The 23,929-nt window shown below is 38.1% G+C and overlaps 1 protein-coding gene across 2 annotated transcripts in view; it reads left to right on the top strand.

Moving 5' to 3' along the window:
* Window positions 1–23,929, top strand: part of SLAIN1 (SLAIN family member 1) — a 58,089-nt gene that overhangs the window by 12,315 nt on the left and 21,845 nt on the right. For both annotated transcript variants that reach the window (XM_019742586.3, XM_074329416.2), the window contains exon 2: window positions 483–622. In XM_019742586.3, the coding sequence (XP_019598145.2) occupies window positions 483–622 (140 nt within the window). The remainder of the gene's footprint in view (window positions 1–482; window positions 623–23,929) is intronic.

The raw sequence follows: 23,929 nt of genomic DNA, 5'->3' as shown, positions 1-23,929 counted from the left end.
TTGAGACAGGGGAAATACCTAATTATTTGAAAGGTTGAGAGAATCAGCAAACAACGTCCACTTATTTTTAGACTTTTTTTTAAAGCACATAAGATTTACTTTGTTTGCTATGTCATGTTTACATATATTAGCCCTCGTTCATGTAAGATTCTGTTGCCAAGAAAAATGAAAATGTAAGTGAGGTAGTCAGAATATCATGGTGTCTGTTCAAGGTTAGTTCAATAACAGAAGCCTCCAATCTCTGACTTTCTGATATGTAATTTCATAGTTTCTTTTTTTTTAAGTCCTTCCCACCAAGCTATAGAAAGCATAATACTCTTTTTGGGGATATTTACCTGTGAAAAAGTAGTTTGGGTATTTGAAGTAATCAAATGTGAATTCTGTTTTGATAGAAATGGTCAAATACATGTTATTTTCTCTTAAAAAAAAAGTAATTGCTACATAACTATATCATACCTATAATGTAGATTTCTTTTTTTAAGGTTATACGTTGGCTCTTCAAAGACATTCTCATCATCAGAGAAATCCCTGAGCCCTTTGCAATGGTGTAGACACGTCCTAGATAACCCGACTCCGGAGATGGAAGCCGCAAGGCGCTCCCTGTGCTTTAGGCTGGAGCAAGGTAATTGTGAACCCCTATATTTACATTCGCCAGCTCTTGCCACTGGTAGCTCTGCTTTTGTTGTTGGTTTTGGAATAGACACTTAAATGAAAAAACCTTACCCTGAGGTATGGCTGTTGCATGCAATTCACTTCACGTGTAATACACATCAAGGTTTCTTAATATAGAATATATTTAGTTTCCTGCTTATTTTTAGTCAGATTTATAGCTTGTTTTAGTTTGTATTGCAAAGTAGGAATACATATTATTTTTCTCTTTTTTTTCTTTCTGTTTGCAAATATACCAATAAATAAAATGGGTCAGTCTTAAATTGTCGGTGGATGGTAACAAGGTTTGTGGCTGAATTCTGGTAGAAAACTGAGGTTCCATGGGGATCTGAGTACCGACCCTTTCGAGTTCCTTAAATGTTTAGATGGATGTATAACTGAAAGTCCTAACCTTTATAAACGGGGAAATAATCTTTGTATTGGATGTAATATTAGTTATGGAACCCGACATAAGTTAAAAAAAACAAAATTAAGACTGTTTTAAAATGAAAAACAGTGAAAGGAATGAGCTCCTTGCTATTTTGATTAAGAAGACTACTTAATTAAAGCTGTGATTATTTAGGCTTTTGCTTGTCTCTTAACCTCTCAGTGTCTGTTTCATTATCTAGGAGCACTATTTCTATTCCATGAACTACCTGTATCCAAATTTCATTTGAACTTGAAAATGCAGATTCCTGCCCCATTTTCCAAATTAATCCGAGTGGGAGTATAGCCAAGGGCATCTGCATTGACAAGTTCACCAGTGTGGTTCTTATGTGCACTGAAGTTTGGGAACACTGCCTGTGAAGCTCTTCGGGGATAATGAATGATGAGAAAATATCTGGACATGATAAGACAAAGTATAATAGGTAACATTTCTTGAGCTCTTAATTCTGTGACAGTCAGTACATTAAATTCTTGACATCCTTCATTTTATTCAGTCTCACCACACTCATCTGAGGTAGGTACTACACTCACTTTAGGAGGTGAGGAAAGTGAAGTTTAGAGAAATTCAGAGGATTATGAGGCCAGAGTGATACCCTGGGGGCAGAGACTAGAGCCAGCCTGGGTCTCCCTGACACCAAAGACTCCTTAACCAATATTCTATACTGCTTCTTGGCCAGTCATAGGGAAATATGTAGAGAAATCTGTTTTAAATATTTGGGGAAGGTCAAATTGAGAAGCATGTTTTATTAACATTTTAACTAAAAGGAAATAAGTGATTTAGTAATAGAAGGCTGAAGAGTGGAATAGGAACAAAGGAGTATTAGGGTTAAAGCTTTGGTGACAGATGCTTATCTGAGAGAGCAACTGTCTGAGTCAGGAGACTCTAGTCTTGATTCTGTTCCCATTTACCCAAGTGACCCTAAGCAAACTAGTAAATCCCTCTGGACTTTTCTCTTTCAAGGGCTTTATAGACCATCCCTGTTTCTTTATTAAAACATCCCTTGATTCAAGGACTTTTTATGTGTACATTTTATATATATGGATTTGGCTCAATTTTATTTAAAATGAAATTCAGAACTAGAGTTCTTTATCCCTGGGGTCAACAAGTTTTTCTGAAAGGGACCAGATGCTAGTAAATATTTTAGGCTTGGTGGGCCACACACTCTGCCATCATTAGAAAACAACCATAGGTCCCAATACTAATGAGTGTGTTCTAATACATCTTTATCTGTGGACACTGGGATTTGAATTTCTTGTGATTTTTTTTTTTTTATATGTCACAAAATATATTTTTATTTTTTTAAAGTACTAAAAAAAAATGTAAAAACCATTCTTAGCTGGTGGGTATGATAAAAGCAGGGGCAGGTTGGATTTGGGCCACGGAGGCCATAGTTTGCCAACTCCTACTTGAGTTCATCTGCATACACGGTTGATTAAAAAAAAAAAATAGAGGAGAGGCTTTTGTTAAATTGGGTGTAAATAATCCTGGTTGCTGGTGGCTTTTGAGATTTTAGAGTAAGCCTGATCATCTGATTTTCCCTTGATTGACAAGGGGGCTAAAGCAGAATTGTGAGGTCATGAGGAAATGAATTGACATGCTGCAGATTTATTCATGATGTAATTTATTTAAATTTCATAGAAGAGAGTTTAAGCAGAAAACCAGCACTTCAAAACCAAAATTAGTCTTTTGCTAAATTTCTGTATAAATCTAAATCCTCTTTTGCTGTGAGGATAAATGCTTGTGTTCCAAAGATCCATGATCCATAATCCCATTATGAGAAGAGTAACCCAGGAGAGTAGGTTACTCATTGGATGAATTCTTTTTTAAAATTATATGTTATAAAGTAATATGTCTGTAGTTTAGAAAGTATTAGTCTTATGGATATTATAAGGAAAACAGCAGATTCCTATGCCATTCTCCCATGCCCATTTTATTACCTAAATGAAATTACTTAACAAAAGCTATTTGTTTTGATTTAGTTGTTTGCTTCTATTTATAAATTCCATGCCTATATAGCTGTCCCTCAAGTTGTCAATATTAAACATCCATTGGCTTTTTGCTTCGGATTGTGAAGGTTTAATTCCTTTAAACCTTTTCCTCTGCATATCCTCCCACGTAACGTTTTACTAATTTTAGGATACATCAATTGATCATAATAGAAATAGTCATATCTAAGTCATGTAGTATTTTATTGTTGTTTTTTTTCCATCGGACTTTTTGTTTTTTTTCTAGAGTTAATTGTAAAAAGACACTTGCTTTTTTTGGTCTTTGTCGTTAATTTATCCCCAAACTCTCTAAATGAACCATTCTCAGTACGGTTAGACATATAAATCCACCAAGGTTGTGTGTTTGTTTTTGTTTAACTATTCTTCCTGGTAATGTCCTCTGTTCTCTTCAGTCTGAACTGGTTCTCTGCAGGCCTACGCAGAGCTGTCATGGTGGGACTTCCTTTTGCTCTCATCCTGGGAATTCTCCCATCCTCCCAAAGTGCTTATCACCTGCGTCCTAGATGCAAAGACTTCCTTTTCCTTATATTCCCACTTTTAGTAGAATACATTCTCCTGTTGCTGTTTAGGGCAAGTAGGAGAGGAAAGAGGATATGGGGGAGGTAAACTTTGAGAACCTCATATGTCTGAAAAATGCCTTTATTGTACCCTCATGCTTATACTTGACTTTTTTTGGGCTAAGTGTATAATTCTAGGCTAGAAACCATTTCCAACAGAGTTTAGAAGGCATTTATTCCATTATATTTTAGCTTCAGGATTGCTTTTGAAGTCCTATACCATTCTCATTTCGGATTCTTGTGACCTTTCTATTTAAAATACAACAGGTATTTTAGAATCTTTTCTTCTTGGTGTTTTGAAATTTCACTTTTCTGTGGTAGACTGTTAGTGGGCAGTTCAACCTGGAAATTTTTGCTCTGTAAAATTTCGAGCAGTATTTCTTTGTAATTCTCTCCTCCCCTCCAGTTTCTTTGTTCTTTCTTTCTAGATACTCCTTTTAGTCAGATGTTGAATCTCCTGGATTGATGTTCATATTTTATATTATTCTCTCCTGTTTTCTTTCCTTGATTTTTCTTTTTTTGATGTTCTGCCTTCTTGTCGATTAAAAATCAAAAACAAAAACCAAAACAAACCCTCTTCTACACTCCTTTGCTGTGTATTTATCAAGTACCTTTTATGTGCCAGGCATATGTAGGTAATGGGGATGCAGTCGTGATCAAAACAGATATCACGTCTCTACCCTCACTGAGTTGACCTTCTGTTAGGTTGGTGCAAAAGTAATTGCGGTTTTTGTAGTTATTTTTAACCTTTAAACCGCAGTTACTTTTGCACCAACCTAGTAGTATGCACTGATCTTTCATTTATTTTTCCTGGGTTTTTATAAGGTACCCTTATTTGTGTAAGGTATCTTAAATCTAGCAGCTTTCTTGTTCAATTTAAGTAATAAAACCTGTTTTTGAGGAAAAGCAGGAGAGGAGCAGCTGCTTAGGCAGGGGGGAGAGCCCCAGAGTTTCATTCAGCACCTTCCTGGTAGACTTTGAAATAGTCGTCCTCTGTTTTTGCTTCGCCATAGAGCTCCCTACCTACCCTCTGTGGTACTTTGCTCCTTGAATTCTAGAACCTTTCCAGGTTCTTGTTGGTGTATACCCTACTGTGGGCCCTTAGAGCCGAGAGTGCTAAGACCTAAGTCCGTTACCTAATGTTTATCTGTTTCTCTCATTTCTAAATGAAATGATCCTTGTGCCCCCTTAAATCAGATAGGGTCTCCTCTCCTATTCAGTCTTCCATGTGGGTATTAGACTAAGTTTAGCTGTCAGTCTAATGTGGTTTTATAAAAGAATAGAGAAGAATTCATATTTAGTCTTCCATATCAAAGAATTTTTACAGGCTTCCAATTAAAGGGGTCCTTTGCCAGTGATAGCTAATTAACAGATAATCAGAAATTACGGTTTTAACTTTGTCTTTATTCATAACGTAGCATAAATATATAATTGGAATAATGTGAACATTCCATATTTTAGAAGTTTCAAGTGCCTCTTTAATAAAGTGTTTTCTTTTTGTTTAAATTTCATTTCTCTCTTGAAGAATCAGCATTTTCAAGTAACAAATAGTTTTGAGGATTTTCTTTGAGACCAGGGTTGTTTCCATTCATTTGAGTATAAATTGCCTAAGGACAGGGTTCTTTGTTTTGTGCACATCAGCTAGAAGGGAGCCTGACCTATAATAGATGTTGCTAAAAGGAATGCAGTTTTAATTCTTTTTGAACTACTACTGTTGTAATTGCAGTTTTCATTTTGAATATTTTAAGATGGGGTGGAGTCTTTGCACCACTTTCCTTACCAGCTGTCTCTTTCTTCCAGAAGAAAGACTGGCGTCATTTGAAGTATCACCTTGCAGCATCGTTTTCCCAGTCACAAGCATGTTTTACTTTAAAATAATCAGCTTTTACTTACCTTACCGAATTTTGTTGCAAAATGATTAGTGGTTGTATACGTTCCCCCTGAATTTAAAGACTGTTCAGTGAGACCATCCACTGCCATGGAGAGATTAGAGATTAGATTTGAAGGAAGGGTACAGTCATCCTCTCTCACTCTTTTACCGAGGGACAGGTAAATGTTCTTTAATGTTACCTGGGGCTTCAGGTAAGATGCTGCTTATTAGAGAGCAAATATTTTACATATCTGGTTTCTAGTTCTTGACCCTGATGTTTTGGGAAGAGAATTACTCAAAAATTAAGGATTAATTCCCTATAGAACACGTGACGAGGGGCCGTAGTTATGAGGAGCCAAAGTATATCTAGTGGGTGGACCTTGTACGCCCTCTGGTCCCTTGGTCTTACAACCCTTCTTTCTTATTCCCTTTCATACCCTAGGAACTTAACCTGTGCTGTTTTCTTGGTTGCACATTAGCCGTCTTCCTGCTTTAATGAAGAAGCATCTCCAGGAAGACATCTGTATAAGGGTTTGTCAAAGTCAGTATCTGCAGTACCGTGGGCAGCATTCCTCCCAGGATGGTCTCTAATTATACAATTGCTAATAAACTCCTTTGGATTGAAACTTCTTGAAGGGGCCTCTAGCTGAGTTTTTGCTACCTGTGTTCTTGATTTGGGAGGTCTTCAAATAGCCTTCATGCTGTATCTGACAGCTTTGTGACTGTGGATCTAGATAAGAAAACTTGGTAAGTTATGGGAGAATGTATGGGAAGGGTTCAAGTTTTGTCTTAAGGTTGTGAGAACAGGCTTATTAAAATCCTGCTCTTCTGAGGAAAGTTTGCTTTTCTGAAGTAAATGAGGGAAAGAAAGTGATGTTTTGTAAGACTTAATTTTATAGGGAGCTAGCACCTGTATTGTGACTGTTTTAAGATACTGCTGAGAGAAGTGCTTTGTCTCCATAGCTGCAGTTTTGCAAATTGGTTATATGTGTGTGTGTGTTTAAGTTATAATAGGATAATTATCTTTGGTGTAAGGTATGTATAGTCTTATAGATGACTGATATGTATCTGATACCCTTAAATTCTCATAGGGAAAATTAATTGAATGTCAATTAAATTAATTAAAACTTATTTTATTGTGGATCTCAAACTAATTTTCCCCTTTTCCAAACTTTTTTTAATACCAAAATGTCATAATTTATAAAGTCTTAGGTATCAAGTAGTCAATATAGGCAAGTTACTTACGTTTTCTCAGCCTCTTTAACATTTACATTTATTTTGTAGAGTTGTAAGGGATAAAATAAAGATGTTTGTAAAGCAGACATAGTAACAGCTTAAATAGTAGGTCTCTTTTCTAATATATCTGAATAATGTAAATGGCTTTTCTGGATAATCTACTGAAAATAATGTTGAAAGTAAAATAATTAATTGTTGAAAGTTAACTCTTTGGGACTTCTAAATCTGTAGTCTATTGGTATAAAATTAATTAAGACCCAGAATAATATTTTCTCTTTTCCCCCCAAACACTAAAGCATGATTTGAATATGCAATCTTAGACAAAACTCAATATCTTAATTGTTTTTTCTCTTTTGAAAATGGTTCTAACAATGTTCCTTATTTTCCACTTTGAAGCATCTGAGACTAGGGGCCTATACCTCAATTTCATGTTGAATTGCCAACAGCTTAATAACTTTTTGAATGTGTTTTAAGTTCTGAATGTTTGGTTTTTGTGATTTATTAATAATTTGACAACATTTAAATTCCTTAGATGAGCAAAAAAAGTAATTGAACGTTTGGTGTTGTAAATGGTATCCGAGCAGCCAAGCCAAGAAAAAAAGTCACATGGTGGTGGTCATTAAAATGTTAGTTCTGAGAGTGGAGATTTGAGTCTGTTTTGTTCTCTGCTGTACCTCTCCCAGGGCCTAGAATAGCTTCTATCACATTGTAGGTGTTGAGTGCTAATTATTGAATGAACGAATATGGCGGAAGGGATTTTGATCTAGTTGTTAGATGTAGTGACAGTGCCTTAGCTCTACGTAACTGTATGATTCGGAGCGTGCCACTTGTTCCTAGTATTTCGCTTGGTAAGTGCAGACATTTGACAGATTTCATGGAGCTATTAGGTTGGTACAAATGTAATTGTGGTTTAAAAGGTTAAAAATAATTGCGAAAACCACAATTTTGCAGCAACCTAATATTAGATTTCAGGAAATGTTGAATGTGACGTTACTTTGAAAAATGTGAAGTGCTATATAAGTATAGAGGCACATTCCTAATATGTAACTCTTTATTCAAAAACTGAACCAAATAATACAGGGAATCCTCTTTGTTTGGCTATTTATACTTTATGGAAAACTAATAGCATTTTTTCTTTGAGGGGTGTCTGTTTTCTCTACCTGTACATAAAGATACTTATTAGAGTTAAAATCTCAAATTGAAAAATTTTGTGAATGTAGTTTATTTGAGAAGAGTAGAAACTTCAAGACAACCTCGTTAATCTATTCCTTTTCTTCTGTTTCTTCTTAGATCTGTACATATTCCATTTCTGATGTGGTTTTCTATATTCTCCACTTCCCACACCCCTTTAGAATATTAATAATAAACACCCATAGAACTTGCATGGGTAGCATTAACTCACAAGGTATCCTAAATTGAAATAAGACTAATCTTGTGCCATGAGTCCTGGATGTTAAATAACCAAATAATGATCAAAAAGCTTATCTAAGTAATTTGAGACACCCAATATGTGGCTCAGTTAATTTGGGGCCAGTTAATAAAAGCTTATCTTGCCTTAAGATACTTGAATGTCCATAACTATTGAATCAGGACAGGTCACATTTGAAGAGTGTGGGTATAGTTTTCACAAATGGTGAAGCCCTGCACAATTACTATCTTGGGTCATGTTACCCTATGACTACCTCTCATTTCCTCTGGGATTATGTGCTAAGCAAATGTGGATAGATATTATTTCTTTGAGTTTTTCTTTTATCTTCATATGATACCAGTTCCCATTCTTGTCTCATTTGTTATGATGGAGTGTTTCTCTCTAAATTTAGCCAACGAAGAAGAAAGTTGTCGACTAATCCGGTGCTCTGAAGGTGGCCTTTTCATTTGGAAAAGCCACGCAGATTGAACCGAGACATTAAGAAGCTTATCAAGTGTCTGTCTCCTGGCATCTGTCCAGTCTCTCCTTGCGTGGCCCAAGATGCTATCTCCATCAGTTCATGTTTCCAGTCTTGAGGTGCTCTGTCAAATTTGGAACACAAAATTAAAACTTAGTCTGTGCAGTTCATTTTAGGTAAGCTTTGTAAAGGATTCTTTCTCACTGGAAGAATAATTTGGAACCATACCGAAATTTTTGTGCCCAGACAGGGTCTCTTGACATTTGCTATTCCCACGTGCTGGAAATTGAAGAGACGTTGGCATGGTTGTGAGCTTCCATCACATTTGCTTTGCTCTTACGTTCAGAATAGCCCCCAAACATTTGCTTCCATATTAGAGACGCTATTTAGTACAGCAAGTGACAAATAACTGAAATTGTGCTCCTATGAAATTTGTAGTTTCTATCCCATGCGTTTCTGTGTGCTTTGTGTTTTGCTTTTGCTTTGCATTTCTACTATGGAAGGTGTTTATTAAAATAAAAGCAATAACTTATGACAGTGCATAATGTTTGTTATAACGAATAGATAATTGGAATGCTATTTTGTTACCTACTCCAAGAAGGAAAAAAAAAAAATAGAGAGTCTCCCAAAGTAGTTGTTTACTATTTTCATACTACTCTGATAATTGTGCCTCTATGGCAGCAAAATTTTATTTTGGTAGATGTTCATGCCTGTTTCTTGGGACCGCTACAAAATAGAAGTGATTTACGCAAGAATTTGTAGACTCTTCTTTTCTGAAACATTGGGCCTTGGTCAGAGAGACGATTCCAATGCTAGATCATGAAATAAATGTATTGAGCACTTGCTAGGTGCAGGCCCAGGGCTAGGTACTCAGGGTACAATGGAAGACACATTGAATACCTAGGTTTTGAAGTCTAGTACGACAAACAGATTACAAAGATAGCACCTCTTGCTTTTTTCTTCCTTTCCCTTAAAACAAGTATGATGATGCTAACAGACTTGAGTCTGAGTACTATGGCCAGGAAATACTTTCACAAGAATGTCCCATGTCGAGGAGTCAGCAAGAGTTAAGCAGCTACCTCTGTAGGAGAGAGGAGCGGAAGAATGGCCCCCGACCCCAGGAACAGCGTGTGCAAAGGCCCTGAGATGGGACAAGACTCAGGATGTGAGGAACTGCCAGACTGTTGTGGTGGGAGTGTAAGGAGGGGAATGAAGAGGGAGAAAATGAGCAGCGTGACTCTAGATGAAATTGGAGAGATGTGCAGGATTTTCAGGGCAGTTAAGGATTCTGGACTGTATCTTACGATGGTGGGGAAGCTTTTGAATAGTTTTAAGCAAAGAAGTGACATGATTCTGAACAGGAAAGCTACAGGGTATATTGTCTGAATTGTTACCAGACTGAGCCGTTTTTGAAATCTGGAAAGATGTGGAGAATGAAGTAGTAGAAATTCTTTAGAGTTTGAGTAAAGTTAGTTAGGTGTTAGCATTTTTTAGGGGGATTCTTTAATTTAGATAAATTTGGAAATGTTTTTCTTCTGCTTCTCTCATTAACACCCTGAACTTTTTCTATGACCTCGTGAGAAATGGTAGTTTAAAATGTGGCCAAACTCTTCATGATACTTAATTTACTTTGAGAACATAAGGCTTTGATATTCTCTTTTATTTATAATACACGGAGCCTTGACTTTTATATATTAACAAGTTGCATGTATTCAAGTTTTGGAGCTCTTGTCAGTTTCTACTTGTGAGTTTAATTTTTTTTCTGTCATAGCTGTTAAGATTATATTTCAAGGAGTGGTGTGTGTGTGTGTGTGTGTGTGTGTGTGTGTGTGTGTAAAAGTATTGGTCTTTTGAAATTCAGATTTATAGTGTGTGTAATCATATGCATGTGTGTGTATGTATACATGCGTATTATTATGTGTTATCTTCCATTTTCATAGCATTTTTTAGATAAGTTGGATCATTGAAAGGATATTCTAGCAGTAGGAGTTGCTTGCATGTGCTGAAGATGATGATTGCAAGTATGAGGTGAGGTCTAGTCTTTAGGATAAAACAAGATACCTATTTTTAAAGGAGGTAAAGAGATCTAAGTGTGGGATTCCTACCCCTCATTGAGAAGCAGAGTTTGAGGTAACATAATATGTCCACATTTAGTTAAGCAGAAGGTGGGAGGAATATTAGACGGACTCTAAAACATCCCACCCCTAGGATAGCAACACCCTTACTTTGTATTATGGCGTCTGCAGCCACTCTCCTGCTGCATGTCCAGGCACTGTATGGAAAGTTTGTTTATGGACTAATTCACTCATTTGCTTAGTGCTTGTTGCCAGTTTTCTTTTGTTAAGTTAGAAGCCCATTAGGGTAATATCTACATTGGTGCAGAAGAAGCTCATGCTAGTTACCTCTTTGGATTTAGTCTTTGTTTGTAAGTATGAACCAGTAACCAAGTCTACTTGCTTTTTGAGAAAATTAATAGCAAGAAAAAAGATGCACAGATCAGCTGACTTTGTAGGAAACAAGTAACTGGGAGGATAGAGAACTTCGAGAACTTATTGTGCTCTGATTTAAGAGAGTAACACATCTTTAAGACAAGAACAGATTGCTGGGAAAATCAGCAGTCAAATCATTTTTTTAGTTATTTTTAATTCCTTGAAAATTCTAAAAGAACGAGCAGGACTAAAAAACAAGCTGCTTATCTGAATTAGTCAAAGAAATCAGAAAGGGGGTGGGGAGAGAGACATAGAAATAGAAAAGTTAGAGGACATGGAGGACAGATCCCAAACCTCTAATCTTTAATAGTTTTAGAAGCAGAAACAGAAAGTTGAGGGGAAGAAAGTATCAATAAATAAAAAAGAAAATTTCTTTGAGTAGAAGAAAGACAAGCTTAGCATGAACTAGGATAGATTTAAAAAAATGACCTACAACTAGATATCCTTGTTGAATTTCTGAAGTTTAAAAAAGATAAAATTCTAAAAATGTTCAAAGGAAGAAAAAGTTACCTACAGTGGTAACAGACTTCAGACAATTCATAAGTGATATTTGATGCTAGGTGAAAAATGAATATTGTTTCTAAAGTTGTTATTTTTTTATTTAGATTTTTTTTTTATTGGGGAAGGAACAGGACTTTATTGGGGAACAATGTGTACTTCCAGGACTTTGTTCCAAGTCAACTTGTTGTCCTTTTCAGTCTTAGTTGTGGAGGGCACAGCTCAGCTCCAGGTCCAGTTGCCGTTGCTAGTTGCAGGGGGCACGTAGCCCACCATCCCTTGTGGGAGTCGAACCGGCAACCTTGTGGTCGAGAGGATGCGCTCCAACCAACTGAGCCATCCGGGAGCTCAGCGGCAGCTCAGCTCAAGGTGCCGTGTTCAATCTTAGTTGCAGGGGTCACTGCCCACCATCCCTTGCGGGACTCGAGGAATTGAACTGGCAACCTTGTGGTTGAGAGCCCGTGCTCCAACCAACTGAGTCATCAGGGAGGCAGCTCAGCTCAAGGTGCCATGTTCAATCTTAGTTGCAGGGGGTGCCGCCCACCATCCCTTGCGGGACTCGAGGAATTGAACTGACAGCCTTGTGGTTGAGAGCCCACTGGCCCATGTGGGAATCGAACCAGCAGCCTTCGGAGTTAGGAGCATGGAGCTCTAACCGCCTGAACCACCGGGCCGGCCCCTCTTTCTAAAGTTTTGAAGGGAAATTGTTTTCAAACTATGATTTTGTACCCAGGCAATCTCAAATTGTGGAGACAAATGGAAGAGATTTTTCGTTTTGCAAAGACTTAGAAAATTTTACTTTATGCACCCTGTTTTAATGATGGAAAAGTACAAGGAAAAGGACCCATGAGATCTAGAAAACAGTAGCCAACAAGATGGCCTAGGAGGAGCCCGGAAAGATGAAATAAGAACATGCGTTGAGGTTGAAGGCTTGTGATATTCTTCAGCTAGTGCTTAGGGTCTAGTGCCAAATAATTACCTCTCTTCTCTTGGTTCTTTCATAATATCTAGTTCCTCAATTAACGATATTTATTTCAAAACACTGAAGAGCCACATTTATGTGGTTTACCATCTAATGAACCTTTAAAGCTGTCTTAAGCATAGCTATGGAACAGAATGAAAATACAATAAACCTTGACCGTGTAAAATAGAACTGTCAAATCTGGAGATGGAAGTGGAAGGTACAAGAGGGAATGTGTGCGCTGCATGTCTAACCTTTGCACTCTGGTGAGTCAGCTACCAACAAGGAGGTGTGTTGGTTTGTCTACTTAATGTTACACTTACATACTAATTGCATAACTGTCTCCAATTCCGAAACAAAACTCCTGGAAAGTGGGTCTGGCTGTTGTGGACTTTCATGTATACTTTAATGCTCTTCTGTGTTCAGATATTGTAATACCATCATGAAAGTGATTAGTTTTAGAGCAAACAAACCCAAAAAAACAAACAGGTGTTTTATTGGTCAGCACTCTTAAGTTTATATGTTTATTTTCTACCACCCCTCAAGATTAGTGGGTCAGAGGCCTTTTCTGCCACTGGAATAAAAGCCACATGCATTGTGTCCTTATTGGAAGAACGGTACTTAGCCCAGGTAGTACTGAATAGGAAGGATTGTCAAATTCCATTTCCATCATTCTTCTATTCAGGACCTTCTAGTGCTTTCTAATAGCCCACTGGGCTCGAATTTCCTACCACACTGTACTTGGTCAAGGGCAGGAGTACTCTTACTGGTTATTGGTTATCTAGTCTATCCTTTGTTTCAGGCAGGGAAAACCCACTGTTTTTAGACATGAGCTAATGTAGCGGTGTAGAACTTGGAAGTAATTCCAGCTGATTGTCACAGTGGGCATTATGGCTGTAGTCTAAGCTGTCGAGGATCTACATGACGACATCACATCGATGACAGATTATTAGGTCATTCTTTTCTCTTGTTCTTTTTACTTGCACACAGGCCCTCTTGTCACATGCTGTGACTGTTGTCACTGTCCTTAAATTTGATTTAATTCTTAGCAGTCAGGCCTAAGGGGAAAATAGCTTCTATAAAAGGGAATTTTTAAACATGCTTTGAAGTATAATTACTGCTAAAGTTAGATTTTTTTTTTTAATCTCCCCTGTTAACTGCAGATAGAAAGTGATTATGACTTGTGAGGTTGTAGAGATCACTCCTGTCCTAGATAACTCTGTATTTGGTGTCTGTGTGCTTAAAGCTGGCAGCTTACCTTTAGTTTGACCAGTGATTTAAGTGGAAGCAAGTGGACAACCCGGAGAATTTCCCTTTCCCAACCTTCATTTTCCAGCTGTAGTTTTCAACCATTCTGGTTAGAGAAGACCCCGCAAAGGACCCAGGAGTGGCAGTGAGAAGAGCATTTGGCACGTGGTCTGAGAAATAGAAAAGATTTAATGCTTTCATTATGATGGCTAGATAGTTTAGCCAGTAAGATTACTTTAACTGTTAAGACGTAGGAAACATTTGACCTATTTCAGATGAAGAACAATTATAAAACTCTGATCCCTATGGAATAAATGTTATTTAATTAATACTCTTTTGTGGTGAAAGTTTGTAACTCTCAGTCAACGAATATTTATTAAACATTTATCTGCCAATCATTGGAGGTATATGGTCCCCTTTCAAACCTAATATATTTTAAACCTAGTATACTTTCAAACCTAATATATTTTAAGACTTAATCCTAATGTTGAAAGTGACTTTCTTGACTAACTAGGCATTATTTAAATGGATAAATGAATTCTTTTATTAGCTGTTTCTTAAAAATAAATGAATTCTTTTGTTAGTCATATTTTTGTAAGTTACATTTTGAATACAACTGGAAGTTGAAATACTGAGTATCTACCATGTTATGGGGCAGGGTAGTGTGTGTGTGTGTGTGTGTGTGTTGGTTACTAATTTTCAATCATTATATTTGTCATCATAGGTTGCATGAATTAGAACTGTGGGAAACGAGTCAATTATAATTTGATGATTGAGAGACTTGAGGGTTATGAATAACTTACCCTCTTTGGTTTGTGAGTGTCTGGGAAGAGCACTCTGAACACCTGTTTCAAAGTGTAGTAGTAGGACTTCCTAGATCCCATATGCTTATTTATCAGGTCATGGAGCGCTGTGGAGAAATTAATGCTACTCAAGTTTACCCAATAAAACTAGTAGATCAGATAAGCTGCAAACCATATGTTACTGCTCCAGGGGGCTTACTCTCAGGTTGGATTCAAGTCAGCAGTGCTTACTTAATATAAACGTGTGGCCTCTCCAGAAAACTTATACCTCAGTCTGTGCAGAGTGTATAAGAGTGAACCCATAAAATACTATCTTTGCCTAAAGTCCTTAATTCCTTTGTTTAAGCTTAGTCCAAACATCTGAGTACATCTGTGTGCCAAGCATTTCTGTAGGCTCTGAGTATGTAAAGATGTAAACCTACGAAGTTTATACTGGAGAGGATGGTTGTGAAAATGAAGGTCTTCCTGCCCTGGTGGTTTGTGGGTTTAGGTCAAAAGGCTGTGGTCTGGATAAAACTTCCCGCCAATATAAGGGAGAATAAAAAGCATTACAAAGAGGTGATGTCTCCCATCCCTCCACTGATCTCAGACAGCTCTGTAACTAGTGTTAGTAAAGAACCAAGTATTTGAATTCCTGTAATTGTTTGGTTTAGAGCTGAAGCTTGTCTACCCTCTTGTGTAAAGAAAGGATAAAAACAGAAGGATGGAAAGCTTGCTTCCTTTGACCTTGCTTTTAGACTCTGTGATAAAGAACATTATTATTTATAAGAGTCAAAAATACGACCTTAGGAGCCTGTGGTTTTAAAGAAACCATATTTTTTTAAAAATGTGGCATTTGGGACGTTCATTTCCTCTGAGATAGTTTTTGGATAAAAAAGTGAGAACTTTTGACATATTCTGATCAAAATGTTGAAGGTTCAAGGTTCAGTACTTTGCCTCTGAGTTGGTAACATCTGAGTTAAGTCTATGAAGTTGTTTCGATAACATACAATGTAAAAATAATGCCATCTTTTTGAGAAGACAAGTTAAACTGCCTAAGAATTAGGGAAAATGAAACAGTAGAAAATTTCTGCACTCTGCTTTCTCCCACCTAGCTTCTAGAACATTTTTCCTCCAAATTTAGAGAATGGTTTTGCTACAATTTGCTGTGATTTTTCAGCAGTTTTTTTTTTAATGCTTTATAGTTTGAGAATGCATGCTGTCAACTTTTGTCGTATATTCACCACAGCTCTGCCTATTACCCTCTGACGAACATTTTTTTTTTCTGTTTCCCGAAAGGGACACTGCAACCCCAAGATGTTACATTGTCAAGCTCCAACTCTCATACTAGCATATGGCAGGATGGAAACTAGAGCTCTGGTGTCTGGATTCTTAGTCCAGTGTCCTTGTAGTCTTTTGTCGGGCTTTCTTACAATGTTAGGAAAAATTGCAGTAAAGAAGTATGCTATCAGCCATCCTTAGTATGTCTCAATACCCGACATACCGTTGTAATAGAATTCTAATCTTGTGCATGTTTCAGCATGAATATGACAAACGGGTCTGTATGTTAGCCCTGGGGTTGGCAAACTATGTCCATATCTGGCCTTCTACCTCTTCTTGTATGGCCCCTTTCAGATTTTTAAGTGGTTGAAATCAAATCAAAAGAATAATATTTTATGACCCATAATTCTTATGAAAATCAACTCTCCATGTATATAAAGTTTTCTTGGAGCCTTGCCACGTTCATTCATTTATGTATCGTCTACGGTTGCTTCACTGCTATGATGACAGAGTTGAGTAGTTGCAACAGAGACCACATGGCCAGCAAAGCCTGACATAGTTACTAGCTGGCCTTTACAGAGCACGTCTGCCAACTCTTGTGTTAGCCTGTTGTGATGTTTGACTTCCGTTGGCATTGAATACAGGGTCCAACCCTTCCAGACCACCATCTAACTCTTTTTACCGAGATCTTACCTTAAATTTCTAAAATTCCCAGTGGCAAGTAACCTTCAGTCGTTAGGGGTTTTTGTTTTGTTTTTAATTATTTGTTACAAAGTTGGTCACTTTGAGATCTCTATAAACAATACAGCAACGACACTCCAACTATCTAAGCTTAAACCTGTAAGACATAAATGCCCTCTACAGACTCGTACGACATAAACACTTGCTAATATCTTCACATGTTTTGTTTAGGCTTACGTGTTGAGATTAGTATTGTTACAGAGACACGCTACCAGACTCCCCAGGCAGTCACTTTTACTTGTCCCACTGGTGGCCAGGCCATGACTACTTCACAAGATCCTGCCTCTCAGCATATTTATTGCTTTCTAACTTACAGAAAACGGGGTATAAATACCACCTTCATCCTTTTCAGTCTCTACATTCTCACTGTTTGTCTACCTGTGTTTCAGAGGAAGAAATGACCCTCCCTTTTCCGAGGCTGCCTCCTCTACCCTACCTCTTCCTTCTGCCTCATGTGTCCCTTTCCTTCTGATCTCTGGGATCTTAGTTCCTCTGTTCTGTAAGCGCGTCTCCTTTGGTTCCGTTCTCCTCGTTCTATAAATACGTAGGTCTCCTTTATCCTTAAAACTGTCCTCCCTTGCGTTTCATGCTCCTCAAGTTGCAACTCTATTTCTTCTTGCTTTTATAGCCAAATCTCTCTAGAAAGAGTAATTTCTTCCTCATCTTCTGTCTGCTTGACCTGTTAATACTGTTTCTGCTTTAACTCCTCTGTTTAATCTGCTCTCACAAATGACCCGCTGTCCTAGCCAGTAGCGTTTTTCAGTCCTCATTCTAGAGGACCTCTGCAGTAATTCCCACTCTGAACTATCACTTCCATGTCAACACTCTTCTTCAGTACCTGTGTTCCTTTTGGCCTCTACTGATGCTTGAGCTTCCGGAGTGACCTTTGTTAGTCTCCTCTACTTATTCTCCCTTTATCCGCTCTTAAATGGTCCTTCCTTCTGCCTCTTTTTCTTCTTTACATTCTCCTTGGGTGAGCTCAATGTTACCTGGGCTTCATTTAACTCCTATTTGTTAATGTGCCCTGATCTCTTCCTCTCTACCAGTCTTCCCTGAACTCTTACCGTGTTTCCCCGAAAATAAGACCTAGCTGGACCATCAGCTCTAATGCGTCTTTCGGAGCGAAAATTAATATATTATATTAAAATAAGACCGGGTCTTATATAAGACCCGGTCTTGATATGATGTGATGTGATATGATATGATATGATACCGGGTATAATATAATTTAATATAATACGGAGTATAATATAACACCAAATCATATTAATTTTTGCTCCAAAAGACGCATTAAAGCTGATGGTCCGGCTTGGTCTTATTTTCGGGGAAACACGGTACTCCTTACTGGATACCAACACTATAACTGTCCTGAATTCAACTCCTTTTTTTTTTTTCTTTCACGAAGGATGCTTGTATTCCCTGTCTTACTGGATAGATGGCATCAGTGGTTTAGAAACCATGGTTTTAGCTTTAGCTTCTTTTTCTCCACTCCCTGTAGTCACTGGGTCACCAGTAATCTCCACTTTAGCTCAGATGTGTCTTCACCTGTTCTCACCAAACGTTCTGCTAAAGCTTTAGTTCAATACCTTGTGATGTCTCACCAGCTCTACTGTGAAGCCTCCTAACTGGTCATCACTCTCCACCCAATTCTTCCGTTATCTGTCTGACTATTTATGTTATCCTCCTAAAAATACATATCTGGCCATGCCTTTCTTCTTCCCAAAGTCAAAATGCTAATTGAATATTGAAGCTTATGCTGTATGTGACAGTGAGGAAATTGATCTTAATGAATCTCTCCAACCCTAACCCTTCTCCCGTGTACCACGTGTTCAATCCTAACTACATTTGTCATTTCCTGAATATGTGTTCCTCTTTCATGCCTCATAACTTTGCATGTTATTTCTGTCTAGACTGCATTGTCCCCTGTGAGGTAGACTCCTCAACCTTTAAGGGCCACATTAAATATCATGTCTTCAGGGAAGTCTTTGGATTCCCTCAAAATCAATCATTGTCTTCACCTCGCTCTAAGTGGACTTCCTGATGCTTTTATTGCACTTACCATATCACATCATACTCATATCTTACTTGCCTGTCTTCTGCACTAGCTGGCCTTTAGAAATTGGAGTGGGGAGGAGGGGAGAACAGTAACCATAGTTTACACATCTCAGTATCTTCAGCATCTGGTACTTTATAGCCACCCTGGTGGGTACCTAGTCAAATGAATAGAAAAAGGAATTTTAAAAATCAGGTGGGAGCACCGGGGGCAGGCACATTTCCCAGAATGACTGGAGCAGGGAAATAACTGTGCTATGTGTATCTGTGAAAGCTATTTAGATAACTACTGGAAACTGGACTTTCATTTTTTTTTTTTTTTTTTTTAGTGTCTGTTGGTAAATGTTGAACGAAGAAATGACTCTGTGTGTGGTCTGTAAATTTGGGTTTGAATTATTCTGGAGCACTTCTTTTTTTTTTTTTTTTTTTGGCTCAAGGGTACCCAGGGTTTTTTTGTTTTTAAGATTTAAATGGTAATTGGCCAGCTCCTCAAGGAAGACCCTGGGATAGGGAAGGATGAAGGATTATATGAATTTGGGTAACCTAGAAGAAAGACATGAGCAACGCAATACAAAACAATGACTTATTTAAAAAGTTCAGTTAATTTTAGTGAAACAAATTTAAAATTTGCTGTTAATGAATTTTCATCAGACTTAATAAAAACTGAACAAAGAAAACATTTATAAAGCTGCTTTAGACGGATTTCTTCTGCCGGCATCAGTCCACCTCTATGGAGTGATGATTCTAGATCACCTGCTTTGCCTGAGAGACAGGTAATGGAGTATGATAAATTAGAGTGAGCCATAGTTTGTGCAAGCTGCAGTTTTGCCTTTTAGAATCTTATTCTTAAATGAGAAAGGCGTGAAAGGATAGAAATAGGGCTTGTTTTCTAGAATAACTTTCCCTGTGTCTTAGTCTGTTTGGGCTGCTATAACACAAAATACTCTGTTTCCCCGAAAATAAGACCAAGCTGGACAATCAGCTCTAATGCATATTTTGAAGCAAAAATTAATATAAGACCCGGTATTATATATGATGATATATGATACTAAAGACCCGGTCTTATTTTACTATAAGTTTTATATTAATTTTTGTTCCAAAAGACGCATTAGAGCTGATTGTCCAACTAGGTCTTATTTTCGGGGAAACACGTTTCCACAGGCCAGGTGGCTTATGAGCAGCAGACATTTATCGTGCACAGTTCTGGAGGCTAGACATCAGAGATCAGAGTGCCAGCGTGGCCTGGTGAGGGTCCTCTTCTTGTATCCTTGTTACTGGGAAAATGATGTTGAATTCCTCGGCTCTTTGTCTTAAAGGAATGAATTCAATCAAGACACTGAAATTTGTGCATCATGAACAGCAAAGTTTTATTAGTAAAAGAAAGTAGGCTCCGAGACGTGGAATGGCCTGACCCATAGAGGGAAGCAGCCTCGCCTTACATTGCATGAAGGCTTTTATTTCTATGGCTAGAATTGCCTCCCCTTTTCCCCTCTCTTGTCTCTTTCCCCCCGGGGTGCCTAGTCCTCTGGCATTTAGCAATGCATATCTTTGATGTGAGGGTATGAGTAAACACATCCCCTTGATTTGGGGGATAAGTAAACATCCCTTAGGGGACTTGAAAACCTGGAATCCTGTTGGGCTAGTAAGGAACTGATGATCCTGACCAACAGGTTGTGTCTCCCCCAACCCCTTCTCTGACTTCTAACAACATCTCTTTTGATTTAGAGGTACCTCGGTTTTCGAACATAATCCGTTCCGGAAGACCGTTCGAGTTTTGAAATGTTCGAAAACAGAGGCACGGTTTCCCCATAGAAAGTAATCCAAAATGGATGAGTCCGTTCCAGACCTTTAAAATCAACCCTAAAACTGCAAATTTACAATGAATTTTACTGTCGAATTATACCATAGATCCATAAAATTGATGGCGTTCTTAAACTGAAATGTTCATCATCGGAGACGTTCGAAAACAGGTACCACTGTATGTGTGAGCCTGGAGTCCTGCTGGGCAGCTGCCGGGGGCTTGACGCAGGTAGGAGGTGTAGCAAGGGGCTTTCTAACCGGACCTAGGTCTCCTTCTCCTGCTCATTTCTATCTAGATACCCTATTATCCTCACATGGTGGAATGGGCAGGGATCTCTGTGGAGCTTCCTTCGTAAGGGCACTAATTCCATTCAGGAGGGCTCCAGCCTCATGACTTAAGCAACTTCTAAAGGCCCCACCTACTAATAGCATCTTTGGGCATTAGCATTTTAACATATGAATTTGTGGGGAACACAAACATTCAGACCATAGCACCATGATTAGAAATGTGGCCATCGTGTTAGAAGCCATTAGAAAGAGTAAGAGCAGTGCCCTCCAGGACTACCTCATCCAACTCAGACCAGCTCAGGTGCTACATTACTGACAGTAAGGTTTATAGAAGTTTCGCTAAACACACTTTCAGCTGTTTAGTGAATGGCTTCTTTGATTGTAAGACATGGTAGCGTTTCAAGAATTTGAGGAAGCTTTGTTGCCTTCCGGCATGGTTTACTGCCAACTAGTGTTCTTGGTATAATCCTTCACTTTAACTGTGCATCCAGCGTTGTAGGAACTAGTGTGTTTCCCTGAAAATAAGGCCTAGCCAGACCATCAGCTCTAATGCGTCTTTTGGAGTAAAAATTAATATAAGACCAATCTTATTTTAATATAAAACCAGGTATAACATTATAATACTGGGTATAATATAATATAATATAATATAATATAATACCCGGTCTTATATTAATTTTTGCTCCAAAAGATGCGTTAGACCTGATGGTCCGGCTAGGTCTTATTTTCGAGGAAACATGGTAGCTCATCCTAGATGGTGGGCTAAACTCCTGTTTAACTAGTTACCCCAATCACAGGTCTCAGTCATTAGTAATATAAAATCATTTAGCTGGAAACCAGAAGATTCGCACACATAAAGGTCGGTAACTTAGCAGTTACTAGGAAATATTAACGAAGTGCTCCTACCGGTCGGTGTATTTCTTCATGGAGCCTCTAGCTGGGCTGAAATGTCTAGACTAACCTGTGTTTTCAAATATATTAAATTATAGTAAGTTTAACAAATTGGACAAAATCATTTAGATGTCAAGGTAGCAATGGTAGAGTAGTTTGAAGTAAGGAAATATTAGTGAACTTACCAAGATTTTGACCACATTCTACATGTATTGATTGCATCCTGTGTGCCAGACACTGTGTTAGGTAGATACTGGGCTGGCTATCTCCCTAGTGAGAAGAAGGAGTGAAAACAATTGTTTTCCAAATATATTATAGTGTTGCTTTATCTTTGAACTCTTTTAGCTTGATACAGTACTGACCTTTTGAGGATTATCATTTAAGATTTTCATTAGATCAATTCCTTTTTTCCTTTTATGTGAATTGTCATACTGCTTTCTTAAATTTGATTTTGATTATATGCAGGGACATATATTCAACAAAAATTTGAATATTTATTGTGTTTACTGTGTGTCTTAGTAAAGATGATCTAGGCATGGTAGGAATGGCATTGTTTCTGGGAACTGTTTTTGTGGCCAAAAGAATAATTCTCAGTGTGGAGAATTGAAAAAATTTAGGTTCTTCCTTAAATCTATCATGCCGCCTGTCCTCTGTCATTTTTCATCACTTGATATTATCACAGGAGCATTTATCAAATCCATTTTTGGGGGTGGGGTAATACTTTGCTTAATGACGTACGAAAATAACTACACAGATACATTATTTTTTAAGTCAGGCAACTTAGAAGATGTACAGAAAATAAATTAATAGACCTTTAGACATTGTCAAGTTATTTATTTATTTTGTTTTGCAGGAAGATGAGGGATCAGTCCACAACTTAGTAATTTATAACATTTATCTCAATAGAAAATGCTCATTAGACAAGGAGCCAAAGTAAAAAGTACAAGCATATTCTTAACAAGGAAGTTTTGGAAATGCTCCAGAGGTGGGCATGGCCTAGATGGCTAATGAGATGGTCTGCAGTACCTTTCAGATCTTGTGTGTGATGGAAAGGCATGTGGTAATTTAATGGGAAAAGGTAACAGTTAAAATACATGACAGCTTTGGCAGTGATGTTCAGAACAGCCTTGCTGAAGGTTGTGCTGGTGGCTGGAAGTTCATGGAACAGCTCGCAGCAATCTGTGGTGAGGTGGCGAGTGTCTTACCGAGGCAGACCCGGTAGGACTGCAGAGAGCACACAGGAAGCAGTGTCCTGGACGCAGTGTCACTTAAGGCATTTGGGAAAGAAAACCTCGCCAAGTATGATAACGAAGCTTAATCAGTGCATCATTCTGTGTGGGCCCAATTCTCTGCTATTCTAGGGGTTGCAATTAAATGAAAAAATAGAGTCCATGCCACCTCCAAGTTTGAGAAGCCCCTTACTTATAGCTAGAACTTTGGAGTTAGGAGTATAGGAATTAGGTCACTGTTGTTCAGAAGTTTATCCCGCGTTATCTCCTTTAGCAAAGTTGTCTTCCTCCTTTCTTAGGGTCATTGTCATCATCCCTGAGCCTCAAATAATTTCACATCCTTAAATGAAAAAAAAGAATCCATTGATTGTTTGAAAAACATAAAATTGCCCTATGAGAAGTGCTTTTTGTTTGTCTTATTCTCTATGAAAATGCTTCCTGTTACATGTCTTCAGCTACATAGTGAAGAATAAGTAGGATGTGATGGCTTCCGCTCCTTTCCTCTCTCCTCCTCCACGACCTTGGGTGCCAGTACAGTATCTTTGTTTTGTTAGCTTGCCCGCAATAACCCTCCTCCCTCTTCTTAACAGCCTCCAAAGCCAGAAGACAATGTAGAGCATTCTTTCTCGCCATAGATGCTAATTGTGTGCCTAGTTGGGATCTTGCTGTCATAGCCACAATCACTGTGCCATTGTGCTGCGAGGCTGGGTCACTGCAGTTACTGTGCAGAGAAATGAATGCTGTTTACTTGGTGCGTCGTCGCCTGCACCTGTGAGTGAGAACACGCATTCACTGTAATTTGCCTGGCGAGTGATCACACTGGTATAAAATAACATCATCTGTGAAGAGAGTTAGCAGTCACAAAGAACTATTGATCTTTTTTTAATATAGAATTTTTAATGAGAAACTTTGAGTAATGGAGATGGACGATACGAGAACAGCTACCTAGTGTGTGTTTCCAAGTAACCCTGTTTTTCCGTGTATTTGGGGGTCGGGTGTACTTATCTAGAAGTGAAGG

Source organism: Rhinolophus sinicus, chromosome 16 (assembly GCF_057876585.1).
Source record: "Rhinolophus sinicus isolate RSI-liver-muscle chromosome 16, RSI-T2T, whole genome shotgun sequence".
Lineage (NCBI taxonomy): Eukaryota > Metazoa > Chordata > Mammalia > Chiroptera > Rhinolophidae > Rhinolophus > Rhinolophus sinicus.
Note: the sequence above shows the minus strand (reverse complement) of the source record. Positions and strands in the feature narration are given on the sequence as shown.